The 20446-nt window shown below is 53.9% G+C and overlaps 3 protein-coding genes across 14 annotated transcripts; 2 read left to right on the top strand and 1 right to left on the bottom strand.

Annotated features, from left to right (window-relative positions):
- The first annotated feature begins 20 nt into the window (after positions 1-20).
- On the top strand, positions 21-10141 carry TAPBP (TAP binding protein). 3 transcript variants are annotated; one of them, XM_087438442.1, is made up of 9 exons: positions 21-197; positions 337-507; positions 728-988; positions 6801-7199; positions 7603-7944; positions 8028-8117; positions 8247-8284; positions 8718-8898; positions 9025-10141. In XM_087438442.1, coding segments are annotated over exons 1-9 (1521 nt in total). In that variant the 5' UTR covers positions 21-160; the 3' UTR covers positions 9027-10141. The 3 variants fall into 3 exon arrangements, with proteins under 3 accessions (XP_087294568.1, XP_087294569.1, XP_014638317.1); XM_087438443.1 differs by having other exon boundaries at positions 22-197; positions 8760-8898; XM_014782831.2 differs by lacking the exon at positions 8718-8898 and having other exon boundaries at positions 26-197.
- Positions 10142-10844: 703 nt separating this feature from the next.
- RGL2 (ral guanine nucleotide dissociation stimulator like 2) lies at positions 10845-18371 on the top strand. 10 transcript variants are annotated; one of them, XR_015554096.1, is made up of 19 exons: positions 10847-11006; positions 11238-11437; positions 12714-12797; positions 13053-13231; positions 13361-13411; positions 13497-13794; positions 14063-14314; positions 14398-14501; positions 14583-14667; positions 14749-14817; positions 15005-15079; positions 15676-15708; positions 15830-15951; positions 16048-16143; positions 16227-16338; positions 16451-16744; positions 17172-17286; positions 17411-17801; positions 18327-18371. XR_015554096.1 is itself a non-coding variant. In XM_004424274.3 (18 exons), exons 2-18 carry the CDS (start codon positions 11279-11281, stop codon positions 17620-17622), a joined length of 2340 nt encoding a protein of 779 aa, XP_004424331.1. In that variant the 5' UTR covers positions 10847-11006; positions 11238-11278; the 3' UTR covers positions 17623-18371. The 10 variants fall into 10 exon arrangements, 6 of the variants coding, with proteins under 6 accessions (XP_004424331.1, XP_087294564.1, XP_087294567.1 ...); XR_015554095.1 differs by having other exon boundaries at positions 18113-18371; XR_015554094.1 differs by having other exon boundaries at positions 17411-18222.
- Positions 18372-18771: 400 nt separating this feature from the next.
- PFDN6 (prefoldin subunit 6) lies at positions 18772-20196 on the bottom strand. The gene is made up of 4 exons (XM_014782833.2): positions 19917-20196; positions 19613-19683; positions 19407-19531; positions 18772-19152 (listed from the first exon to the last, which is right to left on the bottom strand). Exons 1-4 carry the CDS (start codon positions 19978-19980, stop codon positions 19023-19025), a joined length of 390 nt encoding a protein of 129 aa, XP_014638319.1. The 5' UTR covers positions 19981-20196; the 3' UTR covers positions 18772-19022.
- Positions 20197-20446: the final 250 nt, after the last annotated feature.

The following is a 20446-nucleotide window of genomic DNA, read 5'->3' as shown; positions in this document are numbered from 1 at the left end:
GTTCCGGGATCCCTGCCCCGCCAGTGGGGGAAACACCTGCCGCCCACGTGCCCTCACCTAACCGGAGCGGGGGTTGCCTCCGCCCCTCCTGATGGCCTTGAGAGTAAAGAGAAAGTGAAAGGGGAAGAGCAGGCTTCCGGGCTGAGGAGATCGCGGCGCCATGAAGCCCTTGTCCTTTCTCCTCGCTGTGGTTTTGGGTGAGCGAACCCCCGGAGTCTGCCCAGGAACGAGGGGGAAGCGGAGGGAGGTGACCCTGCCACGCGCCTGCCGCCGGGGGGTGGGGGTCGGGTCATCTGACATCTGGGCCGCCCCCTCACTCGCGCCGCTCTCCCCCAGGCTTGGCGACCGCCGTCTCGGCCGGACCTGCGGTGATAGAGTGCTGGTTCGTGGAGGATGCGGGCGGGGGCCGCCTGGCCAAGAAACCCGCTGCACTGCTGCTGCGCCAGGGCCCGGGGGGACCACCTCCCCGGCCGGACCTCGACCCGCAGCTCTACCTCAAAGTGCATGGTGAGTCATCCCGGACTCGCTCCCACCTCTGTCGCCTGCACCGAAAACCCTCCTCTTTAGGTCGCACAGTGCCCTCGGGCTTCAGTTTCCCCCTCTGCAAAATGAGTCTGGTTACCTCCAAATTTCTCACTACCAAGTAGTCTGTGCATTTGAAATTCCCTGGACGCTGCCCTCACCGCGCCTGGCGGTGACTCTAGAGCTCAACTCTCTTCTCTCACAGACCCGGCGGGCGCTCTCCAGGCCGCCTTCAGGCGGTACCCCCCGGACGCCCCCGCGCCACACTGCGAGATGAGCCGCTATGTGCTGCTCCCCGCCTCGGCGAATTGGGCCAGCGGCTTGACCCCGGAGCAGAACTGCCCGCGGGCTCTGGACGGGACTTGGCTCATGGTCAGCGTGTCCAGCCAGGTCCTCAGCCTCTCCGGCCTCCTGCGACCACAGTCCGAGCCTCAGCCCGAGCCCGCTCTCATCACCACGGCAACAGGTAGCTGGGGAGGGGAAATGGAGCGAATGGGTAAATTCTAAGGGTCCAGATCAGCTGGTGACTCGCTATGTGGACTTGAGCCAGTCATTTCCCACATCAAGTCTCAGTTTCCTTACTTATAAAGCGAGGCGGTTCGGCAGGAATTAAACAATCTATCTCTACCGCTTCTTCTAGCCCCGCCCAGTAAAAAATCCCCCAAAATCAAAGAAAACCGAAACCCTGCCGCTTGGGGACGGGGCTTCGTGGTCGGTAGGGCGGAGCTTTGGAGCGAGGCGGGGTTTCCGGACACCGGACCTTAAGAAACTTTTTAGGCGGCGCGGTTGGGAGGGGCTCAGAAGCAGGAACTTTTTTCTCCTCTCCTCCCAGATCTGTAGGGACCCACACCTTTGTGGTTCACCCTGTTTCAAAAACCAGTCTTCGAGCCCCACCGGGTCCACATCCATCGCTGCAGCAGTCAGCAAGGAAAGGCTCTTGCGCTCGAGCGCGTTCACTTCCCTGACAGCCCCTTCCCTATGGCGCGTGGGGATGCGCTGATTCTGTGGTCACCAAGCGGTGGGCTCGGGTGGGCGGAAGGGACATGGCAGGAGACCTGATAGTCCTCACTGCAAGGATCCCTGATTGCATCGTGCAACGCTGTCTGAGGCCCAGCGGTCGGGCACTTTGCTGGGCTGGGGCGCGGAGAGGGAGTGGGCAGAAAAAGCAAGAATGGGGAAGATCTGATTGGGATATCTAGCAGCTCTCCCTTTTCGCAGCGGAGTGTGGGTAGGATGTCAGTAGGTAGAGTCCTCGGCTTTCCTCAGTCTTGTGCGATTTTATGCGGGCGGGGGCCGCCTGGCCAAGAAAGTCCACAGCCGGACTGGCCGGTCAATCCCAGCCGAGCCCTGCACCCTCCCTTCCCCAGTACCTCCTCCCTGCCACTCTCCTCACTGTCAGACAATCACCCACAGGACCAGGGAAACCGATTCAGCACCCACCCCGCAATCTTCACCTCTGCCTACACCTCCATTCTTAGTTCCCAGACCCCACCCTGGGCAGGGGCAGAGGCAAACTGCTGCTCGTGGGGACAGTAGCTCTCTCCAGTGAGGAGGAGTATTTTCCAGGGCTGCTGGCTTCACCGAGGTGGGGGGTGAAAGTGTCCTTTTCTCTCTGAGTCTGTTTTTCCAAATGTAAAATGTAGATGCTATTTCCAATCTGCCTTACCCTTGTTGTGACTATCATGGGAGGCACTTTGTTAATTTATTCACTGATTCAATAAATATTTATTAGCACCCAGAATAAATTAGGGCCGAGTAGTTCTCAGTCCAGGCTGCAAATAAGAATCTTCTTGAAGTTTCTAAAATATACTGAAACCTGGGTCCCACTCCAAGGGAATTAAATGAGAATCTCTTGGTGGCCCTGGGCACTTTTAAGGGTCACAAAGGTGATCAGATGTAGATTCTGCTCTCTAGAAGGTTCTAGGCAGATTTGTCAGAGGTAATTGTTATGTAGATTAGAAAGTGACTTGGGCCTTGAAAGAAGTGCAGATAGGAAACCATGGGAGTGCCCAGGGGGGGAAATTATCTACGTCTCACAGACCACTGGGGGTAAAAACTCACTGCTGTGCTCAGTCTTCCTTTTCAAGCATTTCTGCTTGATTAGGGACTGAAGAAAATGAAAGTTGTTGTTTTAATGTAAAATTAAAAATGGAATCTTTCCAGGGTCAGATCATTGGTAATCTTGCTAATATACATTTATACATTATTTCTTATCAAATACTTTCAAATGTTTGTTAACAAATTTACTTTGTTAACATACTTTGTGTGTATGGTATTTAATTCTCATCATTATTTTAAAACATTGTTATGGGAAATTTCAGATACACAAAAGTAGAGAGAATCATATAATGAACTCCCATGTACCCATCACCCATGGTATAGTTATTACATTTTACCAAATTGTTTTACCTACTCTCCCCCCACCTTCTTTTCTCTTTTCGAAGTGTTTTAAAGTATATCCCAGGCATCATATTCTTTTACTCATAAGTACTTCAGTAGGCATCTCTATTAAATAAGGACTATTAAAAAAATACAACCACAAAGCCATTATCATACCTAACAAAACAAACAATAATTCCTTAATATCATTTAATTCCTAGCCTATATTAAAATTTTTCCAATTGTCTCAATGATGTTATTTTACAATTGATTTGCTCGAATCAGGATCAAAAACTGGTTCATATATTATATTTGGTTTCTGTATCTGCTCAGGCTGCCATAACAAAATATCATAGACTGGTGGCTTAAATAATAGGGATTTATTTTCTCAGAGTTCTGGAGGCTAGAAGTCTAAGATCAAGTCCAAGATCAAGGTGCCAGCAGGGTTGGTGTCTGGTGAGAGCTCTCCCATTGTGGTTGCAGATGGCTGCCTGACTGTGTCCTCACCTGGAGGAGAGCTAGTGAGCTCTGGTGTTTCTTCCTCTTCTTGTAAGCGCACAGTGCTATCAGATTAGGGCTTTACCTTATGACCTCATTTAACCTTTATCACCTTCTCACTGCCCCTGTCTCCAAATATAGTCACATTGGGGTTAAGGCTTCAGCATATGCATTTCGGTGGAGTGGGGGTGGGGCACAGTCCATAACAGTTTCGGCTCTTAAGTCTCTTTTATTTTATAATTGCCCCTTTCTGTTTTGCCATTGATTAGTCGCTTGTTCTGTAGAATTTCCCACATTCTGTATTTAGCCAATTGTTTCCTCATAGTGTCAGTGTCATTTCCCTTGTTCCTTTTTCCTCCATATTTCCTACAAATTGGTAGTTAGATCTAGAGGCTTGATTAGATTTGGATTTAAATTTTTTTCAGTAATATTTTTTAATAGTTGTTACCATCCACTTTTTTAACAGAAAAGTAAAAACCTATATAACACAAGCAGCAAAAACAAGTAGAAATTCCTTACTGTTCTGGCCCCGTTGTATTTACATTTGTGTTTTTACAGAGTCCAGTTTGTGGGATGTAGGTCTAAAACTGCTTCAATAACCCATATTAAAGAGCACTGTTAGCTTAGGGGTTAAACTGTAAACCTTTAGGTTTTGTTTATTAATCCTGTGGATTGCTTTTAACAATTCAAAGGTATGTTTCTGGATTTTGATAAACTAAATGAAATTGCCTCCTTTTTTTTCTCTACTGAATGAAAACAATCCCATTAGTTTGAGAGAAGTTTAACCTTGTAGGCCTCAGAAGCTAGTCTTAAAAATTACATAAAGATAATCATAAGAGAAAAAAGATTACTTCTGGGCCGGCCCCGTGGCTTAGCGGTTAGGTGCACGCACTCCGCTGCTGGCGGCCCGGGTTCGGATCCCGGGCGCACACAGATGCGCCGCTTCTCTGGCCATGCTGAGGCCACGTCCCACATACAGCAACTAGAAGGATGGGCAACTATGACGTACAACTATCTACTGGGGCTTTGAGGGAAAATAAATAAATAAATAAAATTATTAAAAAAAAAAAAAAGATTACTTCTACCTGGAGGACCTAGACATTTCTGGGAGGAAGTAGCTTGAGGGACATGGAGTATCTAGATGTTTGGGAGAAAATGGGGAGGGACATTGTAAACTCGAAGGAACATTATGACCAAAGCAAAGAAATGCCCAATTATTAGAGTTTCTACTAGTTACAAGAAAGGGATTCTATGTGGCTGCTTTTTAGGGTGCAAGAAAAGTCTGGGAAGGTGGGTTGGGGGCTAGATTTCAAGTACCCTGTAAGCTGGGCTTCATAGGTGATAGCGAAGTGTGTGTGTGTATGTGTGTGTGTGTGTTTGCCAAAAGCCTATTACTTTACTTGATTCTTACAAAAGATAGGCAAGGATCAGATCATTGGACTAGTGAGGAAAATACAGATTAAATGATTTTCCCAAGATACCCAGCAAGTCCATGATGATGATGATGATGATAGTAATGAAAATAGTTACAGCTAACATTTATCAAGCATTTTCCATATGCCAGGTCCTGTTCTAAGCACTTAATAGGCATAATCTCATTTATTCCTCTCAATAACCATAGGAACTATGGTTACCTATGGTTATTAGGTATTATTATGGAACCACAGGTACTGATATTATCCCCAGGTCACAGAGCACTGAGACACAGAGCAGTTAGGTAACTTGCCTAAGGACACACAGCTTGTAAGAAGCAGGGCTAGGAATTGAACCCTGTCCATCTAGCCCCAGCCTGTGCCTTTAGTTGCTGGCTTCCTGGGTAGCTGGGGTTTTTAAACAGGCAGTGACCAGATCAGACTTGTAGCCACACTGTTTGGCTACAGTGTGGAGGATGAATTGAAGGAGAGAGAGACTAAGGATAGGGAGACTAGAGAGGAGACTGTTGTAATTGTCCAAATGTATGTTGATGAGAATTTGAGTTGGGAACAGATGTGGGATCTATTTGAGAGACAGAATTAGGGCCTGGTGGGGACAGCACATAGCACATTATATTCGGCGATTTGCTCGTCTGTCTCCCTTATTAGACTGTAAGCAATTTGAGGGCAAGGACTACCCATCTTATTCACCACTCTGTCCTTTACCTTGAACATCCTAGGTGCTCAATAAACATTAGTGGGATGAATGAATTAGAGGAAGGAGTCTGAGTGACTCCCAAGTGTTTGCCTTTAGTGTCTGGGGGGCTGGTGGTGATCATTCATCAGGCCAGGGAAGACGGGCATCAGAGCAGGGTGGCAGAATGCTGCAGAGACGCTGTTGAGTTGGGGTGTGTTAAGTTTGTCTGGCAAACAGTTAAGTGTAATCACAGCAAACATTTTGTAGACTTACTGTGTTCCAGGCACTGTTCTAAGCATCTTTCATATACAGGTGTCTTTGTTATCCAGAATCAGGAATTGAATAAATCTGCATAGCAAGAAGTATTAAATGATTTAACCCCTCACTACGACTCCATGAAATAGGTACTATTATCATCATTATTATCCCTATTTAGGAGATTGGGAAGCTGAGCCATGGAAAAGTGAAGGAACTGGCCTGAGACCATATAAATAGCTGCAGAGTTGGGATTAGCCAGGGCAGCCAGGGTCCAGCCACTAACCAGCGTACACTGCCTCAGTAGAGCATAGAGGTCTGTGTTCAGGTTTAGGCTAGAGCCAGAACCTTCCAAAGTCAGTGAGTACTCTGTACAGCACCATAGGAGTGACCATCATGAGTCATCACTGTCTTCACCAGCAAACCAAGAAAGGCCTGGCTCTTCAAGAGTGGTGCATGGAGGGCTGGCCCCGTGGCTTAGCGGTTAAGTGCTCTCGCTCCGCTGCTGGCGGCCCGGGTTCGGAACCCGGGGCGCGCACTGACGCACCCCTTCTCTGGCCATGCTGAGGCCGCGTCCCACATACAGCAACTAGAGGATGTGCAGCTATGACATACAACTATCTACTGGGGCTTTGGGGGGGGGGAAATAAATAAATAAAATTATTAAAAAAAAAAAAAAAAAAGATTGGTGCATGGAGACTGGACTGGTTCAGGTTGTATCAGAAGTGCACTCGGATCCCGCTGTCCCCAGAGCTCCAGTGGGCTGTGTGTTCAGAGCAGCCTTCAAGGGCTATGCCCACTCACTGCCCCTATTCACCTCTAGACTTCTCTGCTCAGTCTCAGCCACACTGGGCCCCACCCAGTCCCAGAGCAAAGGGGATTTGCAGGAAGGGCTGGGAGATGGTGAGTATCAGAAAAGGAGGTGTCCTCTGAGGGGTGGGGAGTTGAGTCCTCCCTATAACTCCATTTCTCTCTTTTTTCTCCTTCTTTCTCTCCCTCATGCCCCTCCCACTCCCTCGTCTCCCCATTTTCCCCAGCTGTGCTGACTGTCCTCACCCACACCCCCACCCCTCGAATCCGACTGGGACAAGATGCTCTGCTGGACTTGAGCTTTGCCTACCTGCCCCCCACCCTCGAGGCCGCTACATCTCTGTCCCCAGGTCCCCCTCCCTTTGGGCTGGAGTGGCGACGCCAGCACCTGGGTAAGGGGCACCTGGTCCTGGCTGCAACTCCTGGGCTAGGTGGGCAAATGCCAGCTGCCCAAGAAGGGGCAGTGGCATTTGCTGCTTGGGATGATGATGAGCCGTGGGGTCCATGGACTGGAAACGGGACCCTCTGGCTGCCTGCAGTGCGGCCCTTCCAGGAGGGCACCTATCTGGCCACCGTACACCTGCCATACCTGCAAGGGCAGGTCACCCTGGAGCTTGCTGTACAGAGTGAGTAAGGGGACAGGGGTCCCCATGGGTAGAGGGTAGGCACTGGGATTATGGGGACATCATGATAGGAGGAGGGATGGTGGAGAAGAGAGTGCGGGGTGAGTGGGGGGAGATAGATTGGGGTCCCTAAGAGTCAGAGGGGCAATGGGTAGAGGGTCCCTGAGAATCTGAGGGGCTTTGGGATGAAGGTTTCCAAATCTGAGGGAATAGGGGTCCCTGAGAATGGGGGGTTTGGCATGGGGATTCCTGTGAAGCACCAGTGGGAAGACAGTATGTTCCCCATCCTGGAAGAAAAAACCCAAACCCCCCTCAGTTTTGGGGAAGCCAGAGGGCAAAGTGAGGGTCTCTGAGAAAGGACAATGTGGATTGAGTCCCCTCCATGCTCCTTTCCTACTCTCTCCAGAGCCCCCCAAAGTGTCCCTGATGCCAGCACCTCTTGTATGGGCTGCCCCCGGAGAGGTTCCCCCAGAGTTGCTCTGCCTGGTGTCCCACTTCTACCCCTCGGAAGGCCTGGAGGTGGAATGGGAGCTCCGGGGAGGCCCAGAGGGCGGTATTCAGAAGGCCAGGGGAGAGAAGTGGCTTTCTGCCCTGCGCCACCACTCAGACGGCTCTGTCAGCCTCTCCGGACACCTGCAGCCACCCCCGGTCACCGCCGAGCAGCATGGGGCACGCTACGCTTGCCGCGTCCACCACCCCAGCCTGCCCGCCTTGGGGCGCAGTGCTGAGGTTACCCTGGAGGTGGCAGGTAAGAGCCAGGAGGATGGAGAAGCCAGGGGCGGGCTCCCGGGAAGATACTACGGGACTCACTCTGGCCCCTTCGCCTGCCAGGTCTCTCCGGGCCCTCCCTGGAGGATGGCATAGGCCTCTTCTTGTCTGCCTTTCTCCTCCTGGGCCTCATCAAGGCACTGTGCTGGGCTGGTGAGTGTGAGCCCCACCCCGAACGGGACCGCGACTGGCAGACACTCCCTGCCTACTCCCAGAAGCCTGACACCCATCCCTCTGCCCTGCCACTCCCCCATCCCATCCCTTCTCAATCTCTCTCCACAGCTGCCTATTGGTCCACTTCCAAGGAGTCAAAGGAGAAGGTAACAGCACTCCACCTCCCCTTCCATTTCCCCTCTCATTTGATCCCCTTCCCCCTTGGAGGGAGGCCGCTGGTGTGGTGGGCAGAGCGCGGACTTGGAATTCACACAGACATGGGTTAAATCCTGCCACTACCATTCTAACTGTAGGACCCCTTGAACGTATTACGTAACCAACACCTCAGTTTCCTTGGGGGTGGGGATAAAAAAAATTACTTAGGCAGTGCTGTCCAACAGAAATATAATGCAAGCCACATATGTGAATTTAAATAATCTAAAAAGGTAAAAAGAAACAGGTAAAATTAATTTTAATACACTTTATTCCATCTAATATATCCAACATATTATCATTTCAACATGTAATCAATATAAGAAATTCATAGTCTTTTTTTCCATCTGAAGTCTTCAAAACCAGGTGTTTATTTTAAACTGTCAGCACACCTCAATTCAGACCAGCCACATTTCAAATGCTCAACAGACACACATGAGTGATGGCTACTGTATTGGACAGTTGGAGCCCAGGAGGGCTGTTGGAAGGGTTAAAGGAGACTTTGGAAGATGCAGGAGCAGAAGCACTCACTGCACAGTGTCTGCCAGGCAGAAAACACACGGAAAATGTGAGCCCCATTCTTCTGCCACCCTCTGTGCCCATGATGGTTCATTTATCTCTGGATTGACCATAAGCACTTCACCCTGCATTCTAAAACCCTGAATTCCTCACCTCTTTTTTACTTCTCTTCCAGAAAGCACAGTGAGGGCCCTCACCATCATCCAGCAGAAGCCACCATCATCTCTGGTCTGAGCTACGATAGTAGCTCCCCCAAATACTACACCATCATCTGCTCCTGCTCCCTCCAATCTCTCTCCACTGAGTGGCTGGAATCCTTTTTTAAAAGACACAAATCTATAGCGTGCACCTTCTTAGAGCTCTAGGGCAGTGGTTCTCAAAATTTTTAGTCTCAGGACCTCTTAAAAATTATCAAGAACTCTAAAGAGCATTTGCTCATGTGGGTTATAACTATAGATATTCAGCGTACTAGAACTTCAAACTGAGAAAAATTAAAACAAGAATACACAAGCACAAATTTCATTAGCTGTGAGAGCGATGTCAAAACACATGAGCTTCTGGAAAACTCTCCTGTACATTTTTTAAAGAATGAGAGTGAAGGGGCAAATAACATCTCAGTATTGTTACGAAAATAGTCTTAACCTCACATGTCCCGTGAAATAGGGACCTCCGAGTCAGGAACCACACTTGGAGAACCTGTGTTCTAGAGGTCAAATCCATTCTTCTTGCCCTGGCCTCCGGGCCGAGCCACTGCTTACCGCTTCAACTCCACCTGATGCCCTCCAGCCTTCTCAATGCTCATCACACCGACGGCTATGCCTTTCCTCCAGTGGCCTCCCGCCCTCGCGGGGCCCCAGCGCCCTGTTCCCTCTGCCTGGTCCACCCTCGCCCTCCCTGGGCTCCAGATCAGGTCAGCCTCGTCGTTCCCCTCAGACTGCCCCGTGTCCCTCTTGTGCGGCTCACCACGGTTGTACTTAAGTGATTGTGCCAGTCACTGTTAAATGCCTGTCTCCCCTCCCGGACTGTCGGCTCCTCGAAGCCCAGGACCATCCTGTCTCCTCCGCTGCTGTGAGCCCTGCGCCGCTCAGGGCCTGGCGCCCACTGGAGGGGCTCAATTTAAGTTATCGTCTTTTGCGTCTCGTCCTAAGTCTTCAATAAGAAGTGTTGGATCAAATAACTATCGGACGAAGGAAGCGGCAGTTCGGCTTAGGGTCCTCCGAGGGGCCGGACGGTCGCCCAGGGCAACGCGGGGAGCGGGTCTAATCGTGTGGGAATAAAGTTGTGTTCCAGTGCTTCTAATGTGTCTCATTCTATCCCGGGTTCCCCTGTCCAAGCGCAACGGCTCTTCCAGTCACCTCTGGTCCCTTCCAATTACCCCGACCTCTCAAACGCCTTGGCGACACCCAATCCCCCTTCGAAAAAGTTTGGGGTCGGGGGCCACCAATGGCGGACAGGACGCCCTCAATCAGCGGGCTCTGGGGGCGGGAGCGCGACCTCAGGAGAGCGGAGATCCCAGCCTGCAGCCGGAAACCCGGAGCCCAGACTCTGGAACCGGATGCGGCGGCTTCCTGCTCCGCCCCCTTACGGGACGGCGGCCGCCGAGGGCTCTTCAGAAAACCCGGAGTGGATTTCCGTTTGCTGCACGCGTGGGTGGGGGCGGGGAGTGTAACCCCGGGGGTGGAGGAACTGGGTCTTTCTCCGCCTGAAACGCTTCGCGCGGGAGTTTTAGCCTCGTTGTTGTGTGGGGGGAGAGGACTGTCAAACTGCTGCTGCCCTCCCCCGGGGGCTGGAGACTGGAATCTTTATCCCAATTCAATGTGGGGCGACGTGGGCTCCAGGATCCCCGAATCGAGGGGGCCCGAGCACAGCGGAGCTGGCGGCCCGGGCTCCTGGGTCCCGGCCCCTGGACGTCCAGCGCTCCCCTAGTCCGCGGCCCTGGCTCCTGTCCTCACTTCCTTCCCTTTTTGGCTCCTGCTCTCGGAGCGGGCGGACGTGGGGGGGAGCGGAAAGGGCGGGAGGGCCCGGGAGCTTGGCGGGGGGGTGCAAGGGGTTGCGGAAAAGCCGCGGAGGGGACTTGGTCCCGGGACTCGGTCGGGGGCCGGAGACCGACGGGAACAGCGGCCCGGGACCCGCGCTGCCCCCACCCCTCCCGAGCAGGTCAGAGCCAGAACACCCTACGACCCTGCCCGTTCCCGTACTCGTGACCCCCCTCATCCCCAAAATACACCAGGGCCCCCTATATTCCACCCCTTTGTGGCCCTCCCCCCCGCCCCATTCTCCCTGCAGGACTCCCATCCGGTTACCTAGACACCCACCCGCGTCCCTCCCCTCCCACCTCCCCCGCGCCCACCTGACTCTCCACCTGCCCCCCCTCCTGTCTCTCCCCAGGCGCCCCCATGGCCCGACCCCGCTGATTCCTTCACTCGGCCATGCTCCCGCGGCCCCTGCGGCTGCTTTGGGACACGAGCCCCCCCGGGGGAGTCGTGCTGAGCAGCTTCCGGAGCCGAGACCCCGAAGAGGGTGGGGGCCCAGGTGGCCGGGGCGTGGGCGGGGGGCAGGAGGAAGAGGAGGAGGAGGAAGAAGACGAGGTGAGATGTGGGTGGTGGGAGGCAGGGGGTCTGTATTTCAGAGACTCGCCATCTTTCTCTCCGCGTTTGTGTCCCTGCATTTCTTCCTCTCTGTCTCAGTTATTTCCGCACCTCTTGCTGGGTGTCTGCCCGTCTCCCCGCTGCGGGAAGTCCCGGCGTTTCTGTGGTTCTCTGTGGCAGTGTGACTCAGGAGCTGCCCGCAGGAACCTGCCCTGTTACTGCCTGGAGCGTCTGGCGGGCTGTCCTGCGGGTATCTGGCCCTCTCCACCTGTACCTGAGTGTGCTTACCTCTCTGGGCATTGTGTCTCGGTCCCTGTCTCCCCTTGTTTTTGTTTGGCGGGGAGGGGTTTGTTTCCACAGTAACCGGCTCCTCTGACTCTGGGATTGGGGAGGGAACCCTTCGATTTCGTGACCCCTCCCCCCTTTCCCGCCTGGCGCTGGGTGGAGGCGGGAAGCCAAGTTTCGTGGACCTTGGAGGGACAATCGGAGGTTGAGTGGGGGGTGGTCACCTGCTTTCCTCCGGGACCAATGGTGCGGGCCGGGCGCAGGATTTGGGCCCTCAGGAGGGGCCAGAAGTTGGATTTGGGGCCCCGAGGCCCTGGACTCCTGGGTCCAGAGGCTGGGTGAGGTCAGGGTGACTGGCAGGGCTGGTTTTTCGGGATCGGCTGGGGGAGGGGCTGAGGCCATGTGACTCTCTGAGTCTACCCCCCCACATCATCCCCACTTCCCCTTCTCCTTCCTGTACTGGGATCGGAGCCGCCACCTTGAGGGGGTCTCCGGGGCCGAGGGACCAGGGGGAAGGGGGCTGAGGGGAAGGACTCACTCTTTGGGCTTGGCCAGTTCCTGCGGGGGAGGGCGGAGCATGCGGCTGTGCCGGTGACTGAGGTTTCAGCTTCTCAAGGTCTCTGCCTCTGGCTTTCTGCCTCGCTCGCTTCCCTCTCCTCCCCTTTGCACCTTGCTTTTCTGCTGTGTTAGTTCAGCTCTGGGGGGAAGGGGCTTCGGCAATCTTCGGGATCAGGGTTCCTGCATTCCATCCACCCCCCCACTGCAACCCCCTCGACTCCACCGGGCCCTGAGGCGGCTTGGGGGGGGCTGTCTGGGCCCCAGTGGGGGAGACCTGGGGTCACCAGCCCCCCCCACCCCTCGCACTCGCTGGTACTGTCCCCCGCCGCCACAGGTGAGGGGTACAGAGGGAGGAGTAGGGCCTGGGGGTGAGGGCTGGGAACAGTGGGGGCTAGTGTGGGACTGTCTGACTTCCCGTTTCTTGCTCCTCCAGGCCCCTGTGTCTATCTGGGATGAGGAGGAGGATGGTGCCATCTTTACTGTCACAAGCCGCCAGTATGGGTCTCTTGATCCCTTGGTGAGATCATAACTTTGGCTTCTCACCTCTGACCCATCACTTCCCAGCTCCCCTTCCTCTGGCCGGCTTTCTGGCCAGAGTGCTAGGTTGGAGGTCTGGAGACCTAGACTCTGCTGTGTAACTTATATCAAGTGTTTTTGCCTCTCTGAATCTTAATATAATGAGCCTGGATCATCTCCTAGGTCTGGGATTTTCCCCAGAGATCTATGGGCAGAGTTGAAGAAAGGGTCGGTAACTGGTCCCCTGTCTCCCCAGGCCCCAATGCCTCCCCCGCGTTCCTCCCGAAGGCTCCGAGCTGGCACTCTGGAGGCCCTCGTCAGACACCTGCTGGATGCCCGGACATCAGGGGCTGACGTGACCTTCATGTCAGCCTTCCTGGCCACCCACCGGGCCTTCACCTCCACACCTGCCCTGCTAGGGCTTATGGCTGACAGGTCAGGGTCATAAGGACCAAGGGTCATGGATGTGTCTGGATTTTCTAAAGCCAGCGTATCCTACCAAAATAGTCAAAGCCACTGGGGGTTTGGAAAAAATGGACAGATAGAATCTCTTCCCCTCCCCAGGCTGGAGGCCCTTGAATCTAGTCCTAGTGATGAACTAGAGAGGACAAAAGGGTGAGTGACCCCCGATTCCTAACCTCACAGCCCCTCTGCCCAAGCTGCTGCTTGATGGCTGACCCCCGGCTGATTCTCCTCCCAGGGTAGCCATCTCTGTACTGTCAACCTGGCTGGCCTCTCACCCTGAGGATTTTGGCTCTGAGGTCAAGGGTCAGCTTGACCGGCTTGAGAGCTTCTTGCTTCGGACAGGGTATGCAGCAGGGGAGGGTGTCGGGGGGGGCAGCGCTGACCTCGTCCGCAACCTCCGGTCCCGCGTGGCCCTCCAGGCCCCCGACCTTCCTAAGCCCCTGGCCCTTCCCGGCGATCCCCCTGCTGACCCCACGGATGTCCTGGTGTTCCTCGCTGACCACTTGGCCGAACAGCTGACCCTGCTAGATGCGGTGAGACCCTGACCTCTGACCCCCACACCCCTTCCCCCTTACTAACCTTCCCTTGACTCCAGATCCTTTCCTTGCTTCCAACCCTTCCCCATCCAGCTCCCAGCCTCCTCTGTCCACCTAGTTGACCTTTCCCTGTTTCCCCTTGGTTGTTTTCCTTCAAGCCCTGTGCCCCTTTGGTTCCTTGGCTACCTCAGATCCTCATACCCCTGATATTAGAAGGCTGACTTGGCTTGACTATGAACTTTAACCTCTGACCTCTGCCCTGCAGGAGCTGTTTCTCAATCTGGTCCCCTCTCAGTGCCTGGGGGGCCTGTGGGGTCATAGAGACCGGCCGGGACATTCCCATCTCTGCCCATCTGTCCGAGCTACTGTCACACAGTTCAATAAGGTGGCAGGGGCAGTGGTCAGCTCTGTCCTGGGGGCTACCTCAACTGGAGAGGGGCCTGGGGAGGTGACTATACGGCCACTCCGTCCCCCCCAGAGGGCCCGGCTCCTGGAGAAGTGGATCCGCGTGGCAGAGGTAAGAGAGAGGATCAGCCCTGATGGCGACCGTGGTGTGGAGAGAGGTCCCACAACTGTGGCCTCCCTCTGTTCCCCCCACAGGAGTGCCGTCTGCTCCGAAACTTCTCTTCAGTTTATGCTGTTGTGTCGGCCCTGCAGTCCAGCCCCATCCATAGGCTTCGGGCAGCCTGGGGGGAAGCAGCCAGGTGGGGAGGATGGCCTGGGGGTGAAGCTGGGAAGGGGGAGATGAGCCAGGCCCATCCTCAATGCTGCCCTCCATCCCTCAGGGACAGTCTCAGAGTCTTCTCCAGCCTCTGCCAAATTTTCTCTGAGGAGGATAATTATTCTCAGAGCCGGGAGCTACTCCTGCAGGTGAGGCCCTGTTCCCTGGCATTCCCAGGCTTCCCTGCTCCCCATTCCCACCCCCATATCTCCTTGTTCTGTCACCACCAGGAGGTGAAGCTGCAGCCCTCTCTGGAACCAAATTCCAAGAAGGCCCCGAGGTCTGGCTCCCGGGGTGGGGTGAGTGACTAGTGTGGGGTGGTTGTGAAGGAGCGTATGGGGGAAGCCGTCTGAGGGATGGAAAGGGGAGGCACAGCAGGGTGAGGAGAATTAAATTTGTCCTCTGAGGCAATGGGATAGGAAAGTGGAGGGATGCAGAGTCCTCAGATCAGTGGTAGGGGCATCTGACTCTGACCTCTGACCTCAGGGTGTGGTCCCGTACCTTGGCACCTTCTTGAAGGACCTCGTGATGCTGGATGCGGCCTCCAAGGATGAGCTGGAGGTCAGTGGTGTGTGTTTGTGTGTGCATTGCAATGATGGAACCAGTGGGCCTCAGGGTCAGACAGACCTCCCTCCAGAAAGGGGTTGCAAGGCGTAAGCACTGAGTGCCAGGACTCTGGCTCCATCCAGATTGCCGGGTTCTGGTTCTGTTACTTTGGCAAGTTGCTTAACCTCTTTGTGCCTTTGCGATCTGTAAATGGGAAACTAGTGACAGTATCCACATCAGCCTGTTATTATGAGGGTTAAATGGATTAACATCTGGCGAGTACCTAGAACGTGCCTGAAATGTAAGCATATGTAGAGTTTGTTAAATAAACAAATACTGGGACCTGGGGCAATTTCCTTATCCTTGCTGAGCCCTAATTTTCTCATCTGTGAAGTGGACACAGTTTCTACCTGTGATGTTCAGTTTAAAGGGTAAGGTAGTGTGCTTAGGGCATGATAGATAGGAGGGGAAGGAGGGGCCGGGATGGAGGAGTCTGAGAGGCTGAGGAAAGTGTGTGTGAGTGGGATGTGGATGTGGTGTGTTTGGGAGAGGGAATATGCTCTCTCTGTGGCGGGGCTGGCACTCTTACTGCATCCCCATTATCTTTGCAGAACGGATACATCAATTTTGACAAGCGGAGGAAGGTGAGGGGAGTGCGTGGGTCAGATGTTAGGCATCCCTAGCCGTGTCCCAGGAAGGGGAGATGGAGGGGAGGGTCGGGGGTCCCTGAGTTTTGGCTCCTGCAGTCTGAGGGCTCCTTCCTAGGAGTTTGCTGTCCTTTCTGAGCTGCGGCGGCTCCAGAATGAATGTCGTGGCTATGACCTCCGACCCGACCCCGATATCCAGCAGTGGCTACAGGGGCTCCGGCCACTGACAGAGGCTCAGAGGTGACTGGCTGGGTGAGGTTGAGACTCTAGGGCTCAGGCTGGGTGTGGGGGTTGGTGTGCATTGTCCTGACCTCTGGCCATTGCTCCCCTCCCCAGCCATCGTGTGTCCTGTGAGGTAGAGCCATCTGGTACCAGTGACCCTCCTGCCCCACGCGTGCTTCGGCCAACATTGGTCATCTCGCAGTGGACAGAGTGAGAGAGTCAGTGGTTGGGGGGCAAGTCTCTTGGAGACTTGCCCTTCTTCCTCTGACCCCCCCAATCTCCTGCCACTCCAGGGTTCTGGGCTCTGTTGGGGGTCCCACCCCTCTTGTCTCCTGGGACCGGCCCAGTGTGGGGGGAGATGAGGTGCCTGGAACCCCTGCTCCTCTGCTGACCCGGCTGGCCCAGGTGAGCTCTGTTCTTGACCTCTGACCTTAACACTGACCCTGACTCTGTGAATGTTTCTTCCTTGACCTCCCTCCCTGCCTTCACGCCAGTCCCCCATGTTGTTTGCCCCCAGCACATGAAGTGGCCGTCTGTCTCATCTCTGGACACTGCCCTGGAAAGCACTCCATCCCTGCACAGTCCGGCTGACCCCAGCCACCTCTCTCCCCCAGCCTCCTCCCCTAGGCCTTCTCGAGGTCACCGCCGCTCAGCCTCCTGTGGCTCCCCGCTCAGTGGGGGTACAGGAGAAGGGGCCTCCAGGGGGACTGAATATGGGGGAGGGGGCTCTGGGCCAGAAGCCTCTGATTGCCGAATCATCCGCGTCCAGATGGAGCTGGGGGAAGATGGCAGTGTCTACAAGAGCATCTTGGTGAGGGAGCCATGGGCTACAAGGTGGGGGGTGAAGGATGGTGCCCTGTGGGCCAATGGATGTTGTCTTAGGTTTGAAGAGCCAAATGAGAGGATGATTCTAGTTTTAATTCTGACCCTTGGTTTTCGCAGCCGTTTTATTTTGAAGGCTACTTTGCATTAGCTGCTGCTCCTTGAACTTTTGGTGGCCATATTAGGTTTTCAGAACCAACAGCAGTTCCCTGCAGGGAAGCAGCCCTGTTTCACTGGGCACCGTGTGGGCTGGCCTGTGGAGGACAGGGAGCCACCACATTGGGTTTCCCTGGTCACTCACAAGTGCTGGACACGGGTAACCTTTTTTGGTGGGGATCAGTGGCTAGGGTTGAAAGGATGGGAAGTAGAGATCATCATGGCCAATTTATTGCTCTTTTGGTCTCCTGTCCTGCCAGGTGACAAGCCAGGACAAGGCTCCAAGTGTCATCAGTCGTGTCCTTAAGAAAAACAATCGTGATTCTGCGGTGGCTTCGGAGTATGAGCTAGTGCAGCTGCTACCAGGGGAGCGAGGTCAGAGGCCACGAGGGGAGGCAGACTCAGGAGAGTGGTGCCCACCAGTGGGAAAGCTTCCACATCTGGGTGGTTGTGGGGGGAACGACTGTTTGTGCTCGACATCCCCTCTCTGAACTTACAGAGCTGACCATCCCACCCTCGGCTAATGTTTTCTATGCTATGGATGGAGCTTCACACGATTTCCTCCTGCGGCAACGGCGAAGGCCCTCGACTACTACACTGGGCCTCACCGGCAGTCCCTCTGCCTCAGGAACTCCCCCAAGCGAGGGAGGAGGGGGTTCCTTTCCCAGGATCAAGGCCACAGGGAGGAAGATTGCCCGGGCACTGTTCTGAGGAGGAAGCCCTGTTGGCTCACAGAACTCATGGTGGCCATACCAGACGTGGGCAGGCATCCTGAATGATGGCAGTTGTGTCGCATTGGGAAGAAATCCAGAGAGGTGGCCAACCACCCTGGGGCAGTGAAGTGCTGCTAGTTTACCAGACAGCCGAGGGATCCAGCCCTGTGGGAACTGGTAATCTTGGTAACCAAGCTGGAAACCTGTGTACAGCTCCCCAATTTCTATGAATGCACGACACGCCTAGTACTGGGAAAGGGGGTCAATTTCTGATTCCTGGCCACATCCTAGCATGCCAAGGGCCAAGGCAAGGCCTAGAAGTAAGGGGAGAGGAAAAGCCTAGAGGCTCTGAGCCCTGGGGAGAGGGGATGGCACAAAGTAGGTTCTTGTAGGAGTTCCTATTCCTACTGTGGGGGTTCATGTCACTGTGACAACACTAAGATAATAAACCAAAACACTACCTGAATTCTACCCCCCTGTCCTTGCAGTGCATGGGAACCAGCTGCTGGGAGTAGGGGTGGGGAGTTGGCTGAAGGTAGACACCATGGAACAAGAAGGAGCCCAGTGTTTTCTATCCCCATGAAGAGCTAAAAGCGAGGTGCTGGTGAAAATGGTTTCCTCAGAATGGTTTATTTCTCCCCAGCAACCTCTCTACCCCGGTCCCTTTATTTGCTCTTAAATTTTTCTCCTCATTTGTCACAGACCCATGTCAAGTACTAGCCACCCAATTAAAGTGATCAGTATGAAGACCTCCCCTGGCTGCAAGTTTGTAAGAAACGATTTTTGGACAAAGAAATGGAAGAACAACTTTGTGGACAATGGACAAACTTAGAGAACATCACAAAGCATTACATGTTGGGATTTTAAATCAGTTTAAGCTACATTCAAACAAATTCTAGGAAGAGAGAGGCTAAAAAGAACTAAGAGAGACACCAGGACGATTTGGAAGATAACAAGTAACCATAGCAAGGAGGTGAAATGTGAAACCACATTTCAGCCTGGGGTTTCAGGTTGGAGAATTGTGAGTTCTTCAATTAAACTGCCTTTCCCAACAATTCCTGCGTTATAAATGCCCTTCCCATGTTTCCTAAAGACGTGTGCCAACAAAAATAAGAAGGAGTTAAGGGTTGTATACACAGGCAAGTAGTAAGTTTAAGAGAGATTTTAGTCTCAAGAAAGAAAAAACGATTACCACAGACAGATTCCAGTTGCAAGAATCTGGACCTGTGGGAGTAATGGTGACATATATATAAGGTGGAAGGGGCGGGGGGAATGGATGGAGAATTACCACAGAAGTGTCTGGTCAGGAAACAGCTAGAAGTTTTCACATTTTATTAGCTACAGTATAGATCCTAGAGCTGCCTCGTTCCCTCCCCTCCCCGCCCCCCCACCACAGGGTCAGGCCTTCCCAGGAGCCCCTGCCTTTGCTGCCTGGGCCCTCTGGAACTCCTGCTGCAGCTGGGCAAGGGTCTCCCTCTGTTGCTCTGACTGCCGCTCGAGGTCCCGGAGCTGGGATTCATATCGCTTACTGAGGAGAGGCAAGAGAGACAAAAAAGCAAATGAGAAATGAGGGAGACTTACTATTGAGTGTGCTGCAGACAAGAAAGAGATTGGTGGAAAACTTGAGATCTAGGGGAAGGACAAGAAGCAGGATTAAAAGGGAAGGGGTTGGAGGAACTGGACAAGTGGGGGCTACCCTGAAGAGCTACTCTACAATGGCTCCTCAACACCCCTACTCCAACAGTGTCAGATGCATCACAGGGCAGTGGAACAAAGACTCACATTTCAGCTGTGATGTAGTCCAGCCTCTTCCCCACTGTGGCCCGAGCCTCCCCCAGCTCCTGTTTGACCAGCACAGGACCCAGAAGTTTAAAGACCACGTTGGACCCATCCAGCAGGGCCAGTTCCTGATGGAAGGATGGGATATATATGATCACAATCACTGCCACTACAGGTCCCTCCTCGCCCCACAAATCCCAGTCTCTCACCTCCTTCACGATATTATTTTCTGTTAGTTGTGCCTCAAGTTTCTGCCGCCCTGACATGGATTTACTCAAGTCTGGGGGGTGGGAAGAAGGACTTGATTAGAGACATCAAATGTGTCCCCTGATCCCTCCCAATCAGAAGAAAATGGAGCTGAGGAAGTGGACAAGGATGGGGACGGCGGGTCAGTGGGTGGAGAAAGGGGCTGCACGCGGGGGCCTGGGTGGGGCAGAAAACATCTTGGGATGGCTTTGGGTTCTGAGCGAGTGAGGGGATTGGGGCGAGGCTGCACCGACGCTGCCCCCTTACCCTTCTGTAGCTGTTGGTATTTCTCCACTTCTCCCTGTAGCTTCTTCTGGATCAGCTCAGCCATGGCGGGGACGGAAGCCTGCGGCGAGCGGGCGAGGGGCACTGGGTCTCACACTCTGGAACGTGCCCGAGCTCCCTTTCTGGCCGGGCCTGCGGAAATGACAGCGCTCTTCAGAGGCAGCCTGTCGGGGCACCGCAGCCTCTCTCCGTCCCGGATATCGACTCTACCCCGGCCCCACGAGGTGCCTGGCGAAACGAGACCCCAGACCCCTCAACCGACACCCTACCCTACTCACGTTCTCCCTTCAGTACTACTAAACCCGGAAGCAAACAAAGAATGCTGGGAAAAGACGGCGCCGGAAGCTGTCCTCTGACGTATGCTGGGAACTGTAGTTTTGACATGTTTAATGACTGGTGTTCTGCTAAAAAGACTGGACTCGGAAGGTTTTAGGCAAGATGGGGAAACGAAGCTGGAAAAAGAAACTGCCCCGTTCCTTGTGCCCTGGCCCCGGATTTGCCTTTCTTTCATT

This window comes from Ceratotherium simum, chromosome 13, assembly GCF_057802395.1.
Source record: "Ceratotherium simum simum isolate JZ-2026a chromosome 13, ASM5780239v1, whole genome shotgun sequence".
In the NCBI taxonomy this organism is placed as follows: domain Eukaryota; kingdom Metazoa; phylum Chordata; class Mammalia; order Perissodactyla; family Rhinocerotidae; genus Ceratotherium; species Ceratotherium simum.
This window is presented reverse-complemented; position numbering and strand designations above follow the sequence as displayed.